The 20,042-nt window shown below is 37.4% G+C and overlaps 1 protein-coding gene across 3 annotated transcripts in view; it reads right to left on the bottom strand.

Moving 5' to 3' along the window:
- LOC120532912 (lysine-specific demethylase 4C-like) overlaps positions 1-20,042 on the bottom strand; it is a 917,975-nt gene that overhangs the window by 427,338 nt on the left and 470,595 nt on the right. For 2 of the 3 annotated variants that reach the window (XM_039759396.1, XM_039759397.1), the window contains exon 10: positions 13,003-13,256. In XM_039759396.1, the coding sequence (XP_039615330.1) occupies positions 13,003-13,256 (254 nt within the window). The remainder of the gene's footprint in view (positions 1-13,002; positions 13,257-20,042) is intronic. The other variant, XM_039759398.1, reaches the window with a different exon arrangement.

Raw genomic sequence — 20,042 nt, 5'->3', positions numbered from 1 at the left:
CAAATGATTAGTGGAAGAGGGAAATGAAAAGGTGGAGCCTGTGGTGGCACAGTCATTTTACTGAACTTCCATAAGTTCTAAAGGTTTTGATTCTATTGTGTTGGACTTGTTTTGTTGTTGTATTTCCAGATAATAACTTCAATCACTGTTTTTATTCATTTTTGGATGCTCAGTGTAAGCCCTCTTTCTTTTGCTCTGGTTCTTTATCATTTTTGACACCTTTGCCTTTTTCCTGTCAGCTTGTGTTAAAGACAAGTGCATCAGCCAAGGGTGACAACATACTGCCTCAATGACCGTTTTCACAGATTTCTAATTTCTTTGTCGCAAAAGTCAGAGCTGGCAAGATGTATTGAGAAGGACACCAAATCTAAACAAGCAATTGGTGGGACATACAACTGACTGTTATTGTATATATTGACTTTAAAGGCATTGCAGAGGGCTTAATAATATAAAATAATCCATCTATCTTCTAAACCTAAAAAAATATGAAGTTAAAAGAAAATGCAAACTTGGTATAGAATACACACTGGGAAGTTAAAACTTGATTGGCAGAGTTTGGGAAAATTAATAAACAGGGAGCTGAGTGACTGCGGTGGACTGGCGCCCTACCCGGGGTTTGTTTCCTGCCTTGCGCACTGTGTTGGCTGGAATTGGCTCCAGCAGACCCCTGTGACCCTGTAGTTAGGATATAGAAGGTTGGATAACGGATGGATGGATCTGAATGAACATAACTTATTTGATAGTCCAAGTCAGAAGACAACATTGTCACAGCAGAGTAGAGGAGATATACAGGGTGGTACATTAAATAGTAGCCCCATACAAAGTAAAAGGCCCTGAGTTTGTTTTATCAGCAGCAGCAGACCTAGTCAAGTGAAACTTGTGGGAAGTATCCCTGTATGTTTCTCATTGTTCAGTTAGTTCTGTTATTTTTTCTCATGCTGGGCAGAAGACATGCTGTATTTATTGGAACACAGCATTTTGATCATGAGCCTGTATGCTTGTAGTGGCTCCTTTAATCTGACATGTTAAGAATTTGTGGAACAATATCTCATTGTGAGTGGCACTGTGAAAAACACAATTAATCAATTAGTCAAAAAAGTGGTGCGCTGCTGGTTCTGCGAGAAATGAAAACAAACAAGACCTTTTGTCCTTACCCTGGAGGTTGCTGCTGACATTGCAGTTTTTATGGAAAGAAGTATACTTTCTCTGCGGTGGGTTGGTATCCTGCCCAGGATTGGTTCCTGCCTTGTGCCCTGTGTTGGCTGGGATTGGCTCCAGCAGACCCCCGTGACCCTGTGTTCGGATTCAGCGGTTTGGAAAATGGATGGGTGGAGTATACTTTCTTCACATGGAACATTATGACAACTCTGACAAGAACAGGCAATTCTTCCCCCAATTTCTTTTATCTAATTTCTCTAAAATAATGTTGTCGATTTTTGAAGGCATCCATACACTACTTGACAACTTATTCCATGTGTCTATAGTTGTTAGTGTGAAGAAAAACTTTTTGAAATTTCTGTGCAATCTACCCTTGACCAATATCCATCTCTGTCCCCATGTTCTTTATTTTAATTTATCAACTATGATATTGCGTACTAATTGCCTTCATAATTCTAAACAATTCAGTCATATCGTCTTTTAATTTCTATTTACTTAAACTAATAAGTTTCAGTTCCTTCAGTGTTTCTTCTTAGCACATACCTTGCAGTCCTGATTAAGATTAGAAGTTCTCATATATTGAGGCAGCAATTATCAAAAGAGAATGGTGTGTCACAAAGGTCATGGCAAAGTTTACTCCATGATTTTAGCCTACTTTTCATACACCACCCAGTATTTCTTAATTAACAGATGCTTACACATGGAAATGTCATTTAATTCCAGTACACATATTTGAACAAAATTACTAAAACGCAATAGACGCACACATGGGAAATATTGCAATACCAATTTAAATAAAGTAGGCCCTTTGGAATAAAGTGTGACTTCTTTAGAAGACTTCTAGAGAAATAAAGGGAAAAGTTTGTGCCACTGTAGGCTGTGTTACTAAGGTTTTAGATTGAGTAGCTGTGAGCTGTTTAATTTCTTACAAAAATGCATTTATTATTCCTTTACTCTTTTGCAACTAGATTTTAACTAAAGCTTCTTTTAGTCTTAATGACAGTTAGAAGGCATCAGTAAATAGGTTATTGATCTCTGTGCAGTGTGGCATTTGGAATATTGGCAAAATTACTTGTTAACATGAAAGATTCACAGGTCTTATACTTAAATATGCAATATGAAGAGACATATGCCTCACCAAAGCTACCTCTAACTATTCCAAAGTTAAAGTTTTTTATAAGGTCACATTGCACAGAGGGTTGCACAGTGGCGCAGTACGTAGTGCTGCTGCCTTGCAGTTAGGAGACCCGGGTTTGTTTCCCGGGTCCTCCCTGTGTGGAGTTTGCATGTTCTCCCCGTGTCTGTGTGGGTTTCCTCCGTGTACTCCGGTTTACTCCCACAGTCCAAAGACATGCAGGTTAGGTGCATTGGTGATCCTAAATTGTCCCTAGTGTGTGCTTGGTGTGGGAGTGTGTGTGTGTACCCTGCACTGGGCCGCCGCCCTGCCCGGGGTTGTTTCCTGCCTTGTGCCCTGAATTGGCTGGGTTTGGCTCCAGCAGACCCCTGTGACCCTGTGTTAGGATATAGTGGGTTGGATAATGGATGGATGGACATCGCACAGATGAATAGCCACTTTACTGATGTTTTATAAGTATCATTAAAACCAAAAGAAGCATTTGTCAAGATCTTGTTACATAACAGTAAATGAGTAATACAGTACATGCATTTTTGCAGTACCTAAACTAAAGTGTTACTAAAAGTAATAACATTTTGTATAAGTGATTGGCAGGTGATTAGATTCGGGAAGTGGAACTTTGGGCAATGTAAAGAAATGTTGCTTATGGAAAAATGTATATTTGTAAATCTTTGTAATTGGAAGAAGTATAAAAAATGAGCACAGAGTCCAACAAGACAAAAACTGGCTGGAAATTCGAGAAAAGCTATGCTGCAGCACTATGATCTTGAATTTTGGGATGAATAGTGAGCATAATAGAGGGCAATGTAGAGTTAAATTTGGGAAGAGTAATCTAATACCATTGTCTCTCATTGTGCAAGAGCTGGCCCTGCTGTCGTAATTTGTAGTCCTTCACAGGGATGTTTTTTGTATCACACAAACATGCTGAATACTTTATTGTTTTGCAAAAATATTGATATGATATGATATCAAAAAAGATAATACTGAACATATTAACAAAAATGATGGGACGGAATTATTAAACAAATGTACAGTAATATACGCTCTTGTAGTTGCTATTGAATTTGTGGTCATAATAGTGAATGGATGAAAGGAGGAGTGGGTATGTTGTTCAATTAAAATTGCTTTTTTCTAGATTTGTGGTGCACTTTGTTGACTATTGAAAAATTAAATAAATGAAAAATGAATGCTAAAGTAAATTCATTTAGGTGTATTCTTCAATTTGAATGGTAAATGTTTTGAACATTAGCTAAGCTATTCACCTAAAAGTAAGCATTTCGTTAAACTGCTAATGTCAACATTGTGAACATAAATAGTGGAAGGAACAATGGGCTACTGCAATTACTGTGTCTCCTTTCAAAAATATACAACAAATATAAGCAGCTAATGATCACTCAGAATTGACTTTTGGAGCATCATCTTTAAGGCACCTTTAAAATGTATTCATTTTTACCACCAAACTATTTTTTAAGTACCCATACTATTTCATAGGCTATGTAATTTTTCACCAAATGATATATTTTTATGAGTTTTCAACTTTCTTTTTAAACTATCATGTGTGTCAATGAGTTTATTCACTCTAATAGCATCTGAAACCATTACAACTGTCATGTATCAACAGAAATACGCATCACTGTCAAACGGAATTGCAGAAGGCTTTGTGTGCATGCATCTGCATAAGACAAAAATGGACAGAAAAAAAGGAACAAGCTGTCTTGGTTTTATGGTTGTCACATTACCAAAATTTCAAACTTTGATACATTGTTAAGAAAATTATTAAAATTTAGGACCATTTTTGATAACTAATACAGTATATAATGTAACACAATAAAATTATCTCTAAATAAACTGCAATTCTGCATGCATTAAAATCTTTAACAACCCTCTGACGCTGAACAAGCCTTTTGTATGCATATCAATAGGAAAGCAAGGTGTAAAGCTTAAGTTTAAATTACGTTTATAGACACGCTGCTGCTAAATATTCGCAGGCAAATTCACAACTTAATACCGGGAATACCTGTTAAACATCTTAGATTCACGAGTACCGATTTGAGTAGTGATCACTTCGATGAATGAAACCTGTGCAAAAAACGCATTACACAATTGAGAAGGTAGCAAAAGAATATGGAGCGAGTGATGCATACAAGCATATTCATAAGTGCAGCTACTGCGGAAACAAAGCACGGTGTAAACCTTAAGTTTAAATTAAGTTCATAGACAGGCTGCCTCTGGCGTTTGATATGCTTAAGACGAATACGATATTCGCGAGATAGATCGCACGAGATAGCACAAACACAGCTGAGAAGCTTTGATGAAATAAATACTGTGAAATAAACAGACATAAACTGGAAGTGTGAGTCTGTGCCTTTTAATAATCTCGAGAGAGAAACATGGCGGCAGCGTAGGTAATGAAACTGCGGTGAAAGTCACGCCAGTTTGCTATTAAAAGTTCAAGACACAGAGACGCTAACACGAAGGGAAAATGGAGGGTCTGAGACCGCCGCTGACATTAAGCCTCGATGCTAAAGACCTATCAAAGTCATGGAGAACATGGAAGGATGAGTTCAGATTATTCACATAACTTGCAATGCCGGAGGCAGAGGAAAACACTACGGTCAGATTATTCCGTTATCTTATTGGAGAGAGCGACAGAGAATTGTGTCAGGCGCTGACCGGTGATGTAAGACCTGATGAGTTAACCATGAGCTTAATGATACGTAAATTTGATGAACATTACAACCCGAAAATAAACGGGTTGTAATGTTCATCAAATTTACGTATCATCAACTGTAGAGAGGTACAGATTTTCACAGATCTGAGAGTGTTAGCAGGCACATGCAATTTCGGGGAGATTAAAAGTTCCCTTATACGTGACTGAATTGTGTGCGGAACCAGTAATGCAAGATTAGAGAGGTGCATACAAATATGCAGTGCCACAGAACTGTCGAAGGAGAACAGCAGAACAGTCACACGGAGTTCCCTATTCTATACTTCTCCCGGTGCGTCTCTCTAAACCCTCCATGCGGGAACATTATCATAAGGCTTAACAATTCTACTGTTACACCTTCTACGTGCACCCAACCGTCCTTATTACGAAGTCTTCCTTGCTTTACCTCTGGCTGCTTCTTTCCATTTACCTTCCTAGCTCTTTATTTAAACAGTTTTCCTTCTCACTTTTCTGCTCCTTCGTTGACTTCTCCCTTTTCGTTCAAAATACACACCTCCTTGCCTTTAGCAATTTGGGTAGTGAACACTTTGATGAATGAAACCTGTTATCCTTACAACAGTTGACAAACACAGAATGTAACTTGAACACAACATGTCCGCCAAATACGAACCTGATTGAAAGAAATAATGATAATCAAATCTTTGATGACAGAAACACTCATAACGGTCACAAAACAATTACATTGACAATCATGTTACGTTATTTTTAAAATGTTTCCTTTTCTTTTTCATAACTTCTTTAACACACTACTTCTCCGCTGCGAAGCGCGGGTATTTTGCTAGTACTGTAATAAAAAGAAGATGCATTTGATTCAGTCTCTTCTTTTCTGATAAAACAGTAACACTTACACTCACTTCCATCAGCACAATATAAAGATACAAGTCAGTACAACCTGCATATTTTTGTGACTGTGATGACCAAGTTGCCACAGCTTTAGCTTCTCCTTCTTGAAACCTTTATAGACATGACCAAGATGGCTAGGGCAATGAGTACACATAAACAAGCAAGGCTGCCGCTTCAAAAGTGTTTGTGCAGTTTATTAAAAAGTGTCCAAATAAACAACGTGCAGTGTATGTCAATAAATGAATAAATAAATAATCCATAAAAACCAGCGTTATTCAGTGGGAAGTAAAATCAATAGATAAATAAAATCAAATCAAGGGTAAAATCAAGTATAAAATCTTCAAGATAACATTGGGGTTCCTTTTACTCCAGTGAGCCTCAATGCCTCCTTATCCCAACTGCTCCTCTCTCACCCATCAGATCTCCTCAGCAAGGCTGAGACCCCAGAATGCACTGTCATCCAATAAAATGGCTTGTGTCCCAAGCCTGGCTCTGTTGTCCCACCACCATCCATTTGCATCTGTAGGACAACCCTCAAAGCCCTTCAGCCACTCCTGCTCCCTGAACACTACAGCAGGTGCGACCTTCCTCTCGCTCCCTATGGAGCCTCACCCTGACCACCATGCCTCCTGTGCCGTGCACCTGCTCACATTCCAAATCTCTCTCCTCTTTTCTTACACACACTATTTCTTGATTATACTCCTTTCTTTTCAATCGTTTCTCTGTTTTCATTCTATTATCCTACTATTTTATATCTATATGGGTGCAGATGCTTTACATAATATATTGCAGAATTTCAATGAGAAAATCGGTGGAACTAATTACGTTTGAATGTCAGTCAGTTTCCCCATTAAATACTTTGGTTGCATGGCTTCCAGCAGCATGTACCCATGCTTACAAGTCCGAGACGCACTGTTTTCCTTAAAAAACTTGCACTGCCATGGACCCCATACTCGCTTCACCATAGAGATGAACTAGAAAATATGGGGAGAATGCCTTACCTTTTAATAGAAAGTGGAGTAGCAAGCCATCAGTGCTAACACTTTGCCACCAAATCTTCAAAAAGACTTTATTTAATGGATTACAATTAAACACCCTCTTTTACAGATGTCTATAAAATAGGCACATTAACACAAAAGTCAATTCACAAGAAATACTGAGTGTTACTAGAATTTAAATGATCTGATCTCACTGTGAACACACCGTGATGTATAAAAACTGTATAAGAAGACATTTTCTTTTTAAAATGTGCTTTCTATGACAAACACTCTTGATTTGACAAATATACTGTAGAGCAAGAGGCTACTGTCTATACCTTTTCTTTTTTTATAAATGGAGGACAAACTGATCAAGCAAACATTTTCAGTATCACACCATGAGTCAGTAGTAAGAATGAAATGGCAAACATGTGGGCTTGGTTTTAGCCATTGATATATAAAAAAAAAAATTCCACATAGTTTGCAGTACGACAGTTTATCTTAACTAGATCTTTCACAAGAAAAGACCAACAAGGCAGATGGTGTGATCTCTGCCTCTGTTGAATGATTTATTGGTGTATTCCTTAGCTTTTAATTTACATGAACCCAATTTGCTCATTAGAGATGCACAGGGGTACATTTAGGGTTAATTGAGGGTACCTGATGGCAGCCTATAAGTCAACAACAGATGGAGATACAGACTGAAAGAGCTCAAGAAGAAGCAGGGAGTGAATAAATCTCAAAGGAAGAAATATACAAATATAAGTAACACTGCAAAACCGAGGAATACAGCGCATGCAAAGCTGGTGGATGCCAGTTAAGCAAACTAGTGGCAGAAAATGACAACACCTGTAGCATATTCCCCATGTGTACAGCAAAGTATAACTTCAGCCTGTTTGCTCTTGTTAAAGGTAATCACTATAAAAAGGATTAAAAATTTTCTATGCACTAATTTGTCATTAATTAAACAGTTGGTATTGTCAACATTGCACACCACATTCAGTATATGTACAAAGCTGAAAAGCAAAGTTCTCAGACTATTCCTATTTAAATATCCAGTTAATTTTATTTTTGAAATGTCACAAGCACAAAAGTGCACTATACGTGTTTACCCATGAAGTAAAGAAAAAAAGTTAATTGAAAATGAGTAATGCAATGGTCTGTACAAATGCATATCACAAACCAAATAAATAGAGGTTAAACAAACAATACAGCATTATAGACAGCATGTCCCTGGAAAACAATAATAGGTCTGACTTCCATGTAGTTAAGGTTATCTTACACCAGAGGTCAAAATCTGGTAATACATCTTTTGTCATTTTATACAAAACAAAAACAAACTGGCAATATGTGGCAAGACAAGATATACAGTGCTGTGAAAATGTTTTACCCCTTTCTGATATCCCTTAAATGCTATATATCGTCACCATGAATGGCTTCAGATCTTTAGACCCAATGTAATGTTCGACAGAGTGAAATAGAGGAAACACATAACACCATTTCTAAGTTGCTGCTTAATTTATTTAAGTAATAAAGTTGTCCAACGCTTGTATAAATTGATAATTACACTGAACTGACTGAATGCAGCCAGACCTGTTGAATTTAAACTTCACCATATACTGACCCTTACCATGACAATGAAGTAGTTACCACAATACCTCTGTAAGTGCACTACCAAAGGAACTAGGAAATAGGATTTTGAAACATTCCAGACAAGAAAGAGTTACAATGACATTTCTAAGGCTCTGGGTCTCCGGTGCACTACAGTGACATCCAAAGAACTGCAGCATTTTCTAGCATCAGCTAAAGTCAGTGATAATGGCTCCACAATAAGAAAGAGATTGAGAGTACCAGAGTTTTAAGGTGGAAACCTCTTCTATCCAAGAGAAACCTCAGCACTTCAGTTCCATTTGCAAAGAAAAACCTAGATGATCCTCAAGCCTTTTAAAGTAATGTTCTATGTTGACTGTTGACTGTAACCTGAATTTTAAATCGCATATTCATCAGACCACTAGGACAGCATTTTTTCACTTAAGAAACATAGCAAAAGTTAGACCTCTTATATCATTGAAAGATGCTGAGAAATTAATTCACGCTTTTGTTTTCAGTCGACTAGATTACTGTAACGCACTCCTCTCAGGACTTCCAAAAAAAGACATAAATCATTTGCAACTAGTGCAGAATGCAGCTGCTAGAATCCTAACTAGGAAAAGAAAATCCAAGCACATCTCTCCAGTTTTGATGTCACTACACTGGTTACCTGTGTCATTCAGGATTGACTTTAAAATTCTGCTTATCGTTTATAAAGCCTTAAATAATCTCGCTCCATCTTATATATTGGAATGCCTGACTCCGTGTATCCCAAATCGTAACCTTAGATCCTCAAATGAGTGTCTCCTTAGAATTCCAAAAGCTAAACTTAAAAGAAGTGGTGAGGCGGCCTTCTGCTGTTATGCACCCAAAATCTGGAATAGAATGCCTATAGGAATTCGGCAGGCTAATACAGTAGAGCACTTTAAAACACTGCTGAAAACATATTACTTTAACATGGCCTTCTCATAACTTCACTTTAACTTAATCCTGATACTCTGCATGTTCAATTCATCATAATAACTATTCATGGTTGCTCTAAAATCCGTACTGACCCCTACTCTCTCTTCTGTTTCTTTTTCCGGTTTCTTCATGGTGGCGGCCTGCGCCACCACCACCTACTCAAAGCATCATGATGCACCAACAATGATGGACTGAAAGCCAGAAGTCTACGTGACCATCATCATCAAATCTTTCCGTGAGAACCCTAAATACAAAGGGACTAGGCGGTCTCATGGTCTGAAATCCCTGCAGATTTTATTTTTTTTTTCTCCAGCCATTTGGAGTTTTTTTTTTGTTTTTTCTGTCCACCCTGGCCATCGAACCGTACTTATTCTATGTTAATTAATGTTGACTTATTTTATTTTTTACTGTGTCTTTTATTTTTCTATTCTTCATTTTGTAAAACACTTTAAGCTACATTTTTTGTATGAAAATGTGCTATATAAAAAAATGTTGTTGTTGTTGTTGTTATGAACAGATGAGTCAAAAGTAAAGGACACATCTTTATGCCAGACAAAATGGGACTTAATACAGGATTCAACAGCAAGAATATCCCAAATAAAACATGTGGGTAATAGTTTGATAGTGTGGAAATGCTTTGCTGCCTTAGGATTTGAAAGATTTGCTATTATTGAAAAACATATGATTTCTGCATTTTACAAGAATATTCTTAAGGAGAATGTCTGGTTATCTGACAATGACTTGAAGCTAAAGACTAATTGGACTGTGCAGCAGGACAATGACCCAAAACACAAAACACAAAAGTAAGTTTACAACAGAATGGCTCAAAAGAAACAAAATGACAGTTTTGGGGTGGTCCAGTCAACATCTTGTCTTAAGTCCAACAGAGGTGCTCTGGCACATCATGAAATGAGCAGTTAACATTCACAAATCTACCAGTGTATCTGAATTAAAACAGTTATGCAAAGAAGAATTTGTTTCTAGGGACCATTTGAACTCTGAATTTTTTGAGGTCCAAATCAATTTTCCCTATTAGAAATAATGGAAAGTGAATTAATCCATTCCCAGACCCTAAACAATCCCCATTTCTATAAATTTAAACATCAAATACACATAATTTAAGATTAAAATAACACAATTAAATACCCTAAATAATAAATTAAAACATGAAAAAGATAAATAAAATACATAGAGTATAATAAAATTAAAATTGCATTTACTGTAACTTAACACAAGAATTCCTGAAGTGTACAAAAAAACTCGTAATCCTGGCCCACCTTAAATCCCTTCACACCTCTCCATCAGCGTTATTCTTTTTGGGTGCATACACAGTCAGCACGGCACTGTCAGATCTAAATAGCAGCGTGGCGAATTGCTCGCGTACTGAAGTGACTTTAGCTGCAGGTGGAAGTCCCATTTTACTTATGGTGCCAAGCAGAGCTGCATTGTGGTGCAGAGCAGTTTATTAGCCGGTGTTGCTACAGTCCTGCCTTTGTCCAGGCTGATAGCGGTCACGGGACCTCATATCTTTGATTGCGGGTACAACAAACATTTCTGAGCAGGCATCAGCCATAGCGCTGCTCTTGTGAAAAAAATGGAGATAAATGCCATCAACTCAGATAGGGAGAGGAAAGTTCATTGTACCACGTGAACATCACTGAGAGAATAAAACTGAATAATAAAAAAAAGAGCTAACTTTTACAAGTAGCCAAAAATAACACCAGGTGTTACAGACTCAAATGAAATGTATGTTTTTGTTATATTGTAGAAATAATAATAATAATAGCAGCTCACTACTCAAAACACAGAACCCCAGTCTTGAACCCTGGACCTTTGGGTTAGAAGGCAGCAGTACTTACCTCTGCATCTTTCAAGAATACATGTAAACTTCCTGTTGATTGACATTTGAGCTTGAGTTTTTAACTCATTGACAACCATATGTAAATCAAATTTTTTTTTGCTTTGGTTATATTCGTTAATAAAAGTGAATGTGTTTATTTGATATTTGGACTAATGTCTTCACACATTATATACTTCTTGTCATTATTAGTATAACATAGAAAAAGTTTCTGCTTTAGGTATGTGTTCAGCATTTCTTGCATTTCCTTTCATCCTACATTTTGCCAGATCTTTGTAGACATGGAAAACAAATGAAATGGATGTATTCCAAATAACGATATACTGCATTATTTACCCTACACAACTCCAGGCACATCACATGCAGATAAGGAGCTTTGGCTTGAGCTGGGAGAACTTTTTCCCCGCAAGCTGAGCTCCGTCAAGGCGGGAGGAAGGGACAGCAGGCTGCTTGTGCTGATCAACATATTTACAAAACAAAAGACGCTGATGGAGAGGTGCTAAGGAATTTAAGGTCGACTGGGATTACGAGTTTTTTCATAGGCTTCAGGAATTCTAGTGTTAATGAGGAGTGCTGATGTCCCGTGTGGCAGGTGGAGAGGAAGAGAGGCATTACTGTTTGGAAGGAGAGTCACCTTCCATAAAATGCTCCACGATAAGTTTCTTATTCACCTCAATCGTCGATACTACAACCTTCCTCTTAGGCTTTATTGCTTCCGCACTCTTCTTGGATGCCATGTTTAATAGACAAGGGTTTTATATGTAACTAAACACACCAAAAATAAAGTGAAAAAAAGCACTGAGAACACACAAGTGTAACGCAAGAGATGGTTTCACAGCGAGAGCGAGAGATGACTCGGGCACACGTAAACACCATCTGTTTATACTCTGCACTTACAGTTTGAACATAGAAGCATCATTTGAACTCCAGGTTGAATTCCTTTGAGTTTAGCATTTGAACACTGGAATGTTCAAAATTAAAATTGTTCTTATTCTTTTCCAGCAGCCAGGAGAAGACACTCAGTGAGGGCAATTGACTCTGCCCCTTTCTGGTCAGAGGAGTATAAAAGTGAAATGCTCACAGAAGGTGGTGTCTCGTTCTGGACTCCCACTCATGGGAGAAGGAGCTCTAAACCAGACCTGATTTTCTAAAATTTCCTTACTGGGAGCAATTTAAGTTCTGTTATTGCACCATTGTGTGCCTTTTTTATTTATTCTGTCACTTTTTATTAAATGGGGTGACCCAGTTGGTACCCTGATGTTTCTCCAGTACAGTTGTCTTACCTCACATGCTTCAAGCATCCATTAGGAGAGCACTATAAAGTTAATGGAAATATACTGGATTTTTTTGTCAGGTTAATACAGATTTTAGTTTTAAAATCATATATGAGCATATTCTTCTTATTTTATTTGAATGCATCTGTGATTAACAACCACTGTCTACAGTACAATATCTGCCTTTGCATTAGAAGATTCTTATCCTGTTCCAGCTGAAACAAGGAACAGCAGGGTAAGTTTAACTTAAAAAAATATATTTTTTATGCAGACAGAGAGAGAGAGAGAGAGAGAGAGAGAGTAAGAGAGAGAGTATATGCATTCCCAAAATATGAAACTTGAAGTACTCAAGTAGAACAGTAAAACAGAAGGAGGTCAATGAAAAATGAGTAGAGCTTGTCAGGTGGGGAATTATGTTTTTTTTAGACAGCTGGTAATACAATTGATGGCTGACATATAATCATCCCTTATCTCACCTGATAACTGGATTGTATCTACTGGCTTGTGAAGCTGCTGGATTTTGCTAATGCTTTCCTGTACTCCATCAGACAGCCCTTCTATCTCTTGCAGCTCCACTTTTTCTGCCGTCCTCTCGGGTTTTTTCTTGACTTTGACGCCATCTGTGACAGCTCCAATGACAACGGCTTCAATTACAGCTGACTTGCTGGGTGTCCTCTTGTCCTCTGGAGCTCTTGCCTTTTTAGATCGAGATCGGGGATGATGGAATCTGCTGTAAGAGACAGCACTGTCAGTGTCAGGAATGACTGTCAAAAACATGATGCACTGCTGTATTCATGTAAGGCAACTTTACACTATTTTAAAGTGGCATTATCTTTTTGAGTAGAACAAGATCATACTTGTAAAGAAAAGTGAAGAAATACAGTGCATTTAGCTTTGCCCATCTTTGCTTAAGGTGGTTTTATATAGAAGTATACTCCGTTTCACAAATCACTGCTTATGCATCAAGGATATATAAAAGAAGACATGATGGAAACATTTATTTTGTTCAAGTACAAAAAAACTTTAAGACATTAATATAAATGAAAAAAAATATTTTACTGAAAGATAAGGTTTTGCTTTTAGCTTTAGGCCTCATAATAATACTTAGTTAAATTGATGGATTTTCAAATTGTGCTAAATATTTACATTAATGTGGCCTTACTATTGTACTGCATGTGCAGGTTTGTTCATAAGAAATTACAAATTAAAAAAAAACCTGCAAAATTTAAATATCTATTTTTTCTGGTCCATTCACTGCCTGCGTTAAGTTTGCACATTGACCATGTTCATAAAGATTGTCCTTTGTAACATAGTTATCTCACACATCTGAAAGGAGTGCAGGTGAGGCTGACCATTAACTCTACAGTGGTCCTGTATAAATGACTATGGGAGTATAAGTGGGGGTGCGGTGCTGTTAACTGACATCCCATCCAGGGTGCATTGTGCTCAGCGCTACTGATCCAATGCTCCAGTCTCCTTTTACCCTGTATTAGAACATGTGGGTTTTAAAAAAACAAATAGTAAGTTATAACAATGACTATAGAAATAAATAATATCTACATAGAAAATTGCTTCACCTCACACTCCCACTCATCAACACTCCACTTTGCCAAACCCATCTCTTCAAACTGCAGTAGTTTATTAGTGACATTTGTAACACAACTGATGAAAGTTAATCAGCTGCAAGAGTGGATCCTTACCTTTCTCATGATTCCCACTTATATATCGTAAACAGGAAAACACAGCAGATTCAGACCCCTTCACTCTCTGCATACAGTATGTTGTATGTAATATATGTTGCATATATTGTAGGCTTACATTTACACTGATGAATTTGAATTTTTTTTCCCATAGATTTATATTCAATAACCCGTAATGACAAAATGAAAGCAATCTTTCATTCAAATACATATTGAGACCCTTAATTTGATATTTTGTAAAAGCCCCTTGTCACAGCTTTAAGTCTTTTTGGGTAAGTCCCTAAAAACTGTGTACACCTGGATTTGTGCAGCTTATTCCATTCTTCTTTGGCTGGGCCACTCCAGGATAGTCTGAGACTTGTCCAGAAGCCATCCAGTGTTGTCTTGGCTGTATGATTTGGGTCATTTAATGCTGAAAGGTAAATCGTCATCCCAGTCTGAGGTTGCGTTAACTCCAAAATGGGTTTTATTCAAGGACCTTTCTGTATTTGGCTGCATTTATCCTTTCCTCAGTTCTGACTAGTCTTTCTGTGCCTGCTGTTAAGAAGCATCCTCATAACATAGCATCCTGAGCACGCTTGCTGATCAATTGGAGCATCTTAGTGAGACATTCACGAATCGGATCGAAATAGCCAAACATCTAGCTTCCAGTGCCGAGGAAAGAGCAGTAAATGCCAGTTCGGAACGTAAAAAACTCGGAGAAAAACTTGGAGACAGACTGGCTGCTTTAGAAGATGGGAATAGAAGGTATAATGTCAGAATTGAAGGCCTGCCGGAGAATCGAGAAAGTTTAAACCCGGTGAAATTCGCAACTGAACTTTTTTCTAAAATAATCGGGGGCGACTTTAAAGCAGAATCTGAGATAGCAGCGGCTTACGCGTCGCTGATCAAACACCGTCAGACCCGACCAAGATCTTTTATAGTTCGTTTTGAACGATTATCATTTAAGTTAGAGGTGATGGAACTCCTCAGGAAAAAAGGAAGATATTATATATGAAATTGCCACATTCGCGTCTTCCCTGACTTCTCTCCAGCAACAGCTATTAAACGCGCGCCTTCTATAATATTAAACAGCTGCTACGGCAAGCCAATGTCAAATACGGCCTCCTGTATCCGGCAAAACTGAAAGTGGAATGGCAGGGTCATTTCTATGTTTTCGCTAGCAAGGAGGAGGCAGAAAATGAGTTAAGAAAGCTGATCCCGGGACTATTCTGATACATAATTGTGAGTTATGGCGGTAAATGATAAAGCTAGGATTAATAATCTACTGTCTGATCTATTTGTTTTAAAATACGGGTTTTTTTATCAGCATATATTCTCATATTCTTATTATTACTTACTTATTATTATTATTACTTACTTATTACTTATTATTACTTAGTATTACTAGGCTAAATGTTTATGTTTTATTGTGCTTAATTACGTTTTCCTCCTCTTTTTTCTTTTCTAATTATTTCATGTGTACCCTAAATGAGACTGTTCAATATCATACCCTTGGTTTACTGTTATTGCTATTACTGCATTAAGACTTGTTATGCTTGTTTTGGACACATCTTTAACACCATCACCTGGGTTTATTATCTGGGGATATCATCTTAATGCACTAAAATTGATGAAGATTATATGTATGTGTATGTGTATGTATGTATGTGTATATATGTGTGTATGTATATATATATATATATATATATATATATATATATATATATATATATATATATTATATATTAAGTGCAAAATTCTTTTTTTCTTTTTCCTCTTTTAAAGACTATATTGGTAACAGATATCTCTATCTTTTAACCTTAAAGCGCCACTGCATGGGGGCTTGATGTGCTTTGGACGTGCTCTGTCTCTGGGTATGTCAGAGGACTGGGACTGCATGAAGTGGGTTTTAGCCTCACCTGGGGAGGCAAAAAGGGAGGGTGGGGGTTAAGGGGAAGAGAAAGAGAGCAGGCTTGATCTATATCTAATCTATCATCTCAATCTTTATAATTATAACTATCAACGTAATAATAAGCTGCATGGCAACAACTCTTGGGGGAATAGGAAATTAAGACCTAAACTATTTCACTTCCAGTTAAGACTATAAATGACATCAAAAACTCAGAATCAGTGTCTCCATGATGGGACAGTTAACTTCGTAAGCTGGAATGTTAAAGGCCTGAATCACGAATTAAAGAGAAAGAAAGTACTTTCTCACCTAACAGGTCTAAATGCTAAAATAGTATTTTTACAGGAAACCCACTTACTAAGTAAGGATCAGTTCCGCTGCAAAAGACTGGACTGGCCAAATGTTCCATTCTAGTTTTACAAAGAAAACTAGAGGGGTGGGAATTCTCATACATAGAACAGTACCATTTGTAGCATCAGATGTAGTATTGGATCCTGAAGGGAGATATGTGATGGTCATGGGAGACTTATCTAACTGTAAAATGATTTTGATAAATGTTTATGCACCTAATGTTGATGATAAGGAATTTATACAAAATTTATTTGCATCCATTCCCAATCTGAACACTCATAAACTTATAATGGCTGGGGACTTTAATTGTGTTCTAAATCCACTTTTAGATAAGACTTCCTCCACAGGGGAACGCAACTAACACCGCAAAGATAATTACAAAGTTTATAACTGATCACAACTTATCAGATCCCTGGAGGTTTTAAACCCAAATTCAAGAACATATTCTTTCTACTCACCAGTACATCATTGCTACTCAAGGATTGATTACTTCTTTATAGATAATAACTTCTTGCCTAAGATTAAATCTTGTAAATACGATGCTATTGTTATTTCAGACCATGCTCCGATGATCTTGGAGCTGAAATTACTAAGCCCCATACACTCACCCGCAGATGGCGCCTCAATCCGCTTCTATTAGCTGACGAGAATTGTACTGAATTTATATCCAAACAAATTGAATTCTTTCTAGAGACAAATACATCCCCTGAGATCTCTGCAGGAATACTCTGGGAAACTCTTAAGGCCTTCTTAAGAGGACAGATTATCTCATATCTTTCCCACAGAAATAAATCCGAGCGAAGAAAGTAGCAGAGATAAAAGCGAAATTACTAAAATAGATGAAGAACATGCCAGACTACCAAGCGAGACTCTACATAAGAGGAGGCAGGCTCTACATTCAGAATTAAACCTCTTGACAACTAAAGAAACCGAACAACTAATTTACAAATCCAGACATCATTATTATGAACATGGAGAGAAAGCTAATAAGCTTTTAGCAACAAATTCACAAGCAAGATGTACGCAACGCAATCTCGTAATTACTAACACGAATGGAGATAAAATCATCGAACACAAAAATATAATGTACACTTTTAGAGACTACTATAAATCCCTATATACTACTGAGTTTAAAGAAGACAATATACAATCTAATGCATTTCTGGATAAATTACAGATACCACAAATTGACGCTTTTAGTGTGGAGGAACTCGATAAACCTCTGTCATTATCAGAATTACTGGATGCTATAAAGTCACTCCAAGGTGGAAAAGCAGCAGGCCCTGACGGCTACCCTGCAGAGTTTTACAAGAAATTCTCCGCTCAGCTAGCTCCCCTCCTATTAGCAACATTTACAGAAGCCAGAGATAACCAATCTCTTCCACAAACCTTTCGCCAAGCACTAATCACTGTCTTTCCAAAACAAAATAAGGACTTATTACAATGTGCATCATACAGACCAATTTCACTTCTGAATAACGACGTTAAAATACTCTCTAAAATCATAGCTAGAAGGATGGAGAAAGTGCTCCCTCAGTAATATCACAAGACCAAACTGGATTTATTAGGGGCCGACACTTATCTTCAAATCTTCGACGCCTGTTTAATGTAATATACTCACCAACTAAATCAAACACCCCAGAAATATTATTATCATTGGATGCAGAAAAGCATTCGACATGATTGAATGGAAATACCTTTTACTATTTTGGAGAAGTTTGGGTTTGGCCCAACATTTGTGCATGGATTAAATTACTGTATACTAACCCAGAAGCTTCAGTTTGCATCAATAACATTTGCTCAGACTACTTTAAACTAGAACGTGGCACAAGACAAGGATGCCCTTTGTCACCACTGCTGTTTGCAATTGCCATTGAACCACTGGCAATACATTGTCGAAATACTGATCAGATAAAGGGGATTAGCAGAGAAGGACTGGAACAGAAAATCTCATTATATGCAGATGACATGGTACTGTATATATCGGACCCAGAAAATTCTGTGCCTGCAGTCTTAGCAGCACTCACAGAATTTCAAAAGCTCTCTGGTCTCAGAATTAATCTGAATAAAAGTGTACTCTTTCCGGTGAATTCGCAAGCATATAATATTAGATTAGACACCCTTCCTTTTATCATTGCAGAACAGTTTAAATACCTCGGGGTAAACATCACAAGTAAACATAAAGCTCTTTATCAACAAAATTTCGTCGTCTGCATGGAAAAAATTAAACAAGACTTGCATAGATGGTCAACCCTTCATCTCACACTAGCTGGAAGAATTAACACTGTTAAGATGAATATTCTTCCTAAGCTCCTTTTTATTTCAAAACATACCAATATACATTAATAAATCGTTCTTTAAGCAATTAGATTCAACAATAACCTCATTTATTTGGAATTCTAAACATCCACGCATCAAAAGAGCGACCCTACAAAGACAAAAGGCAGAAGGTGGCATGGCTCTACCTAACTTCCAGTTTTATTATTGGGCGGCAAATATACAGGCATGGACCGCAATAGAAGTAAAATCCTGCAGTACTTCTTTGTATTCCCTGCTCTGCTCCAATAAACACACGCTATCGGCAATACACTAATAACCCAATTGTGCTCCACTCACTTAGAATCTGGAACCAATGTAGAAAGCATTTTAAGACGGAGAAGCTTCTTTCTGTGGCACCCCTGCAAAAGAACCACCTCTTTCAACCCTCACAAACATATGCAGTTTTAATATCTGGAAAAATTTGGAATTAACTTGCTTAGAGATCTTTATATAGACAACGTCTTTGCATCCTATGAACAATTACAGTCCAAATTTAACATTCCAGCTACAAATTTCTTTCACTATCTTCAAATCAGGAACTTTGTTAAACAGAACCTTCCAGATTTTCCTCATCTTGCACCCTCATCCACGCTGGAAAAATTATTGCTCAATTTCAAGGAGTTAGACTCCATCTCTACAATATATAAAATCCTTTTACAATCCCTTCCTTTCAAAGATCCAAGAGGACACTGGGAAAATGACCTCTCAATTAATATATCAGAAAAGGAGTGGAAAGTAGCAATGCAGAGAATTCACTCAAGCTCCATATGCAAAGCATACAATTATACAACTCAAAATTATATATCGAGCACATCTGTCTCGACTAAAACTCTCCAAAATGTTTCCAGGGCATGATCCAACCTGCGAACGTTGCAACCAAGCCCCAGCCTCACTGGGTCACATGTTCTGGGCCTGCACCAAATTAACATTATTCTGGACAAAAATTTTTAATTACCTCTCAGACAGTCTTGGACTCACAATCCCTCCTAACCCATTAACAGCTGTGTTTGGGGTTCTTCCAGAGGGTCTTAAAGTGGAGAAAGACAAACAAATTGTGATTGCATTCACTACACTGTTGGCACGCAGACTTATTCTGATAAACTGGAAGAACCCAAACTCTCCTCTTTAAGTCAGTGGGAAACTGATGTGTTATATTATTTAAAATTGGAAAAATCAAATACTCAGTTAGAGGATCTGTGCAGACTTTTTCAAAACATGGCAGGATCTAATCAGTAATATTTTGAAATGAGTTTAT

This window comes from Polypterus senegalus, chromosome 7, assembly GCF_016835505.1.
Source record: "Polypterus senegalus isolate Bchr_013 chromosome 7, ASM1683550v1, whole genome shotgun sequence".
In the NCBI taxonomy this organism is placed as follows: domain Eukaryota; kingdom Metazoa; phylum Chordata; class Cladistia; order Polypteriformes; family Polypteridae; genus Polypterus; species Polypterus senegalus.
The sequence above is the reverse complement of the archived record's forward strand: the minus strand, read 5'-3'. Positions and strand labels throughout refer to the sequence as shown.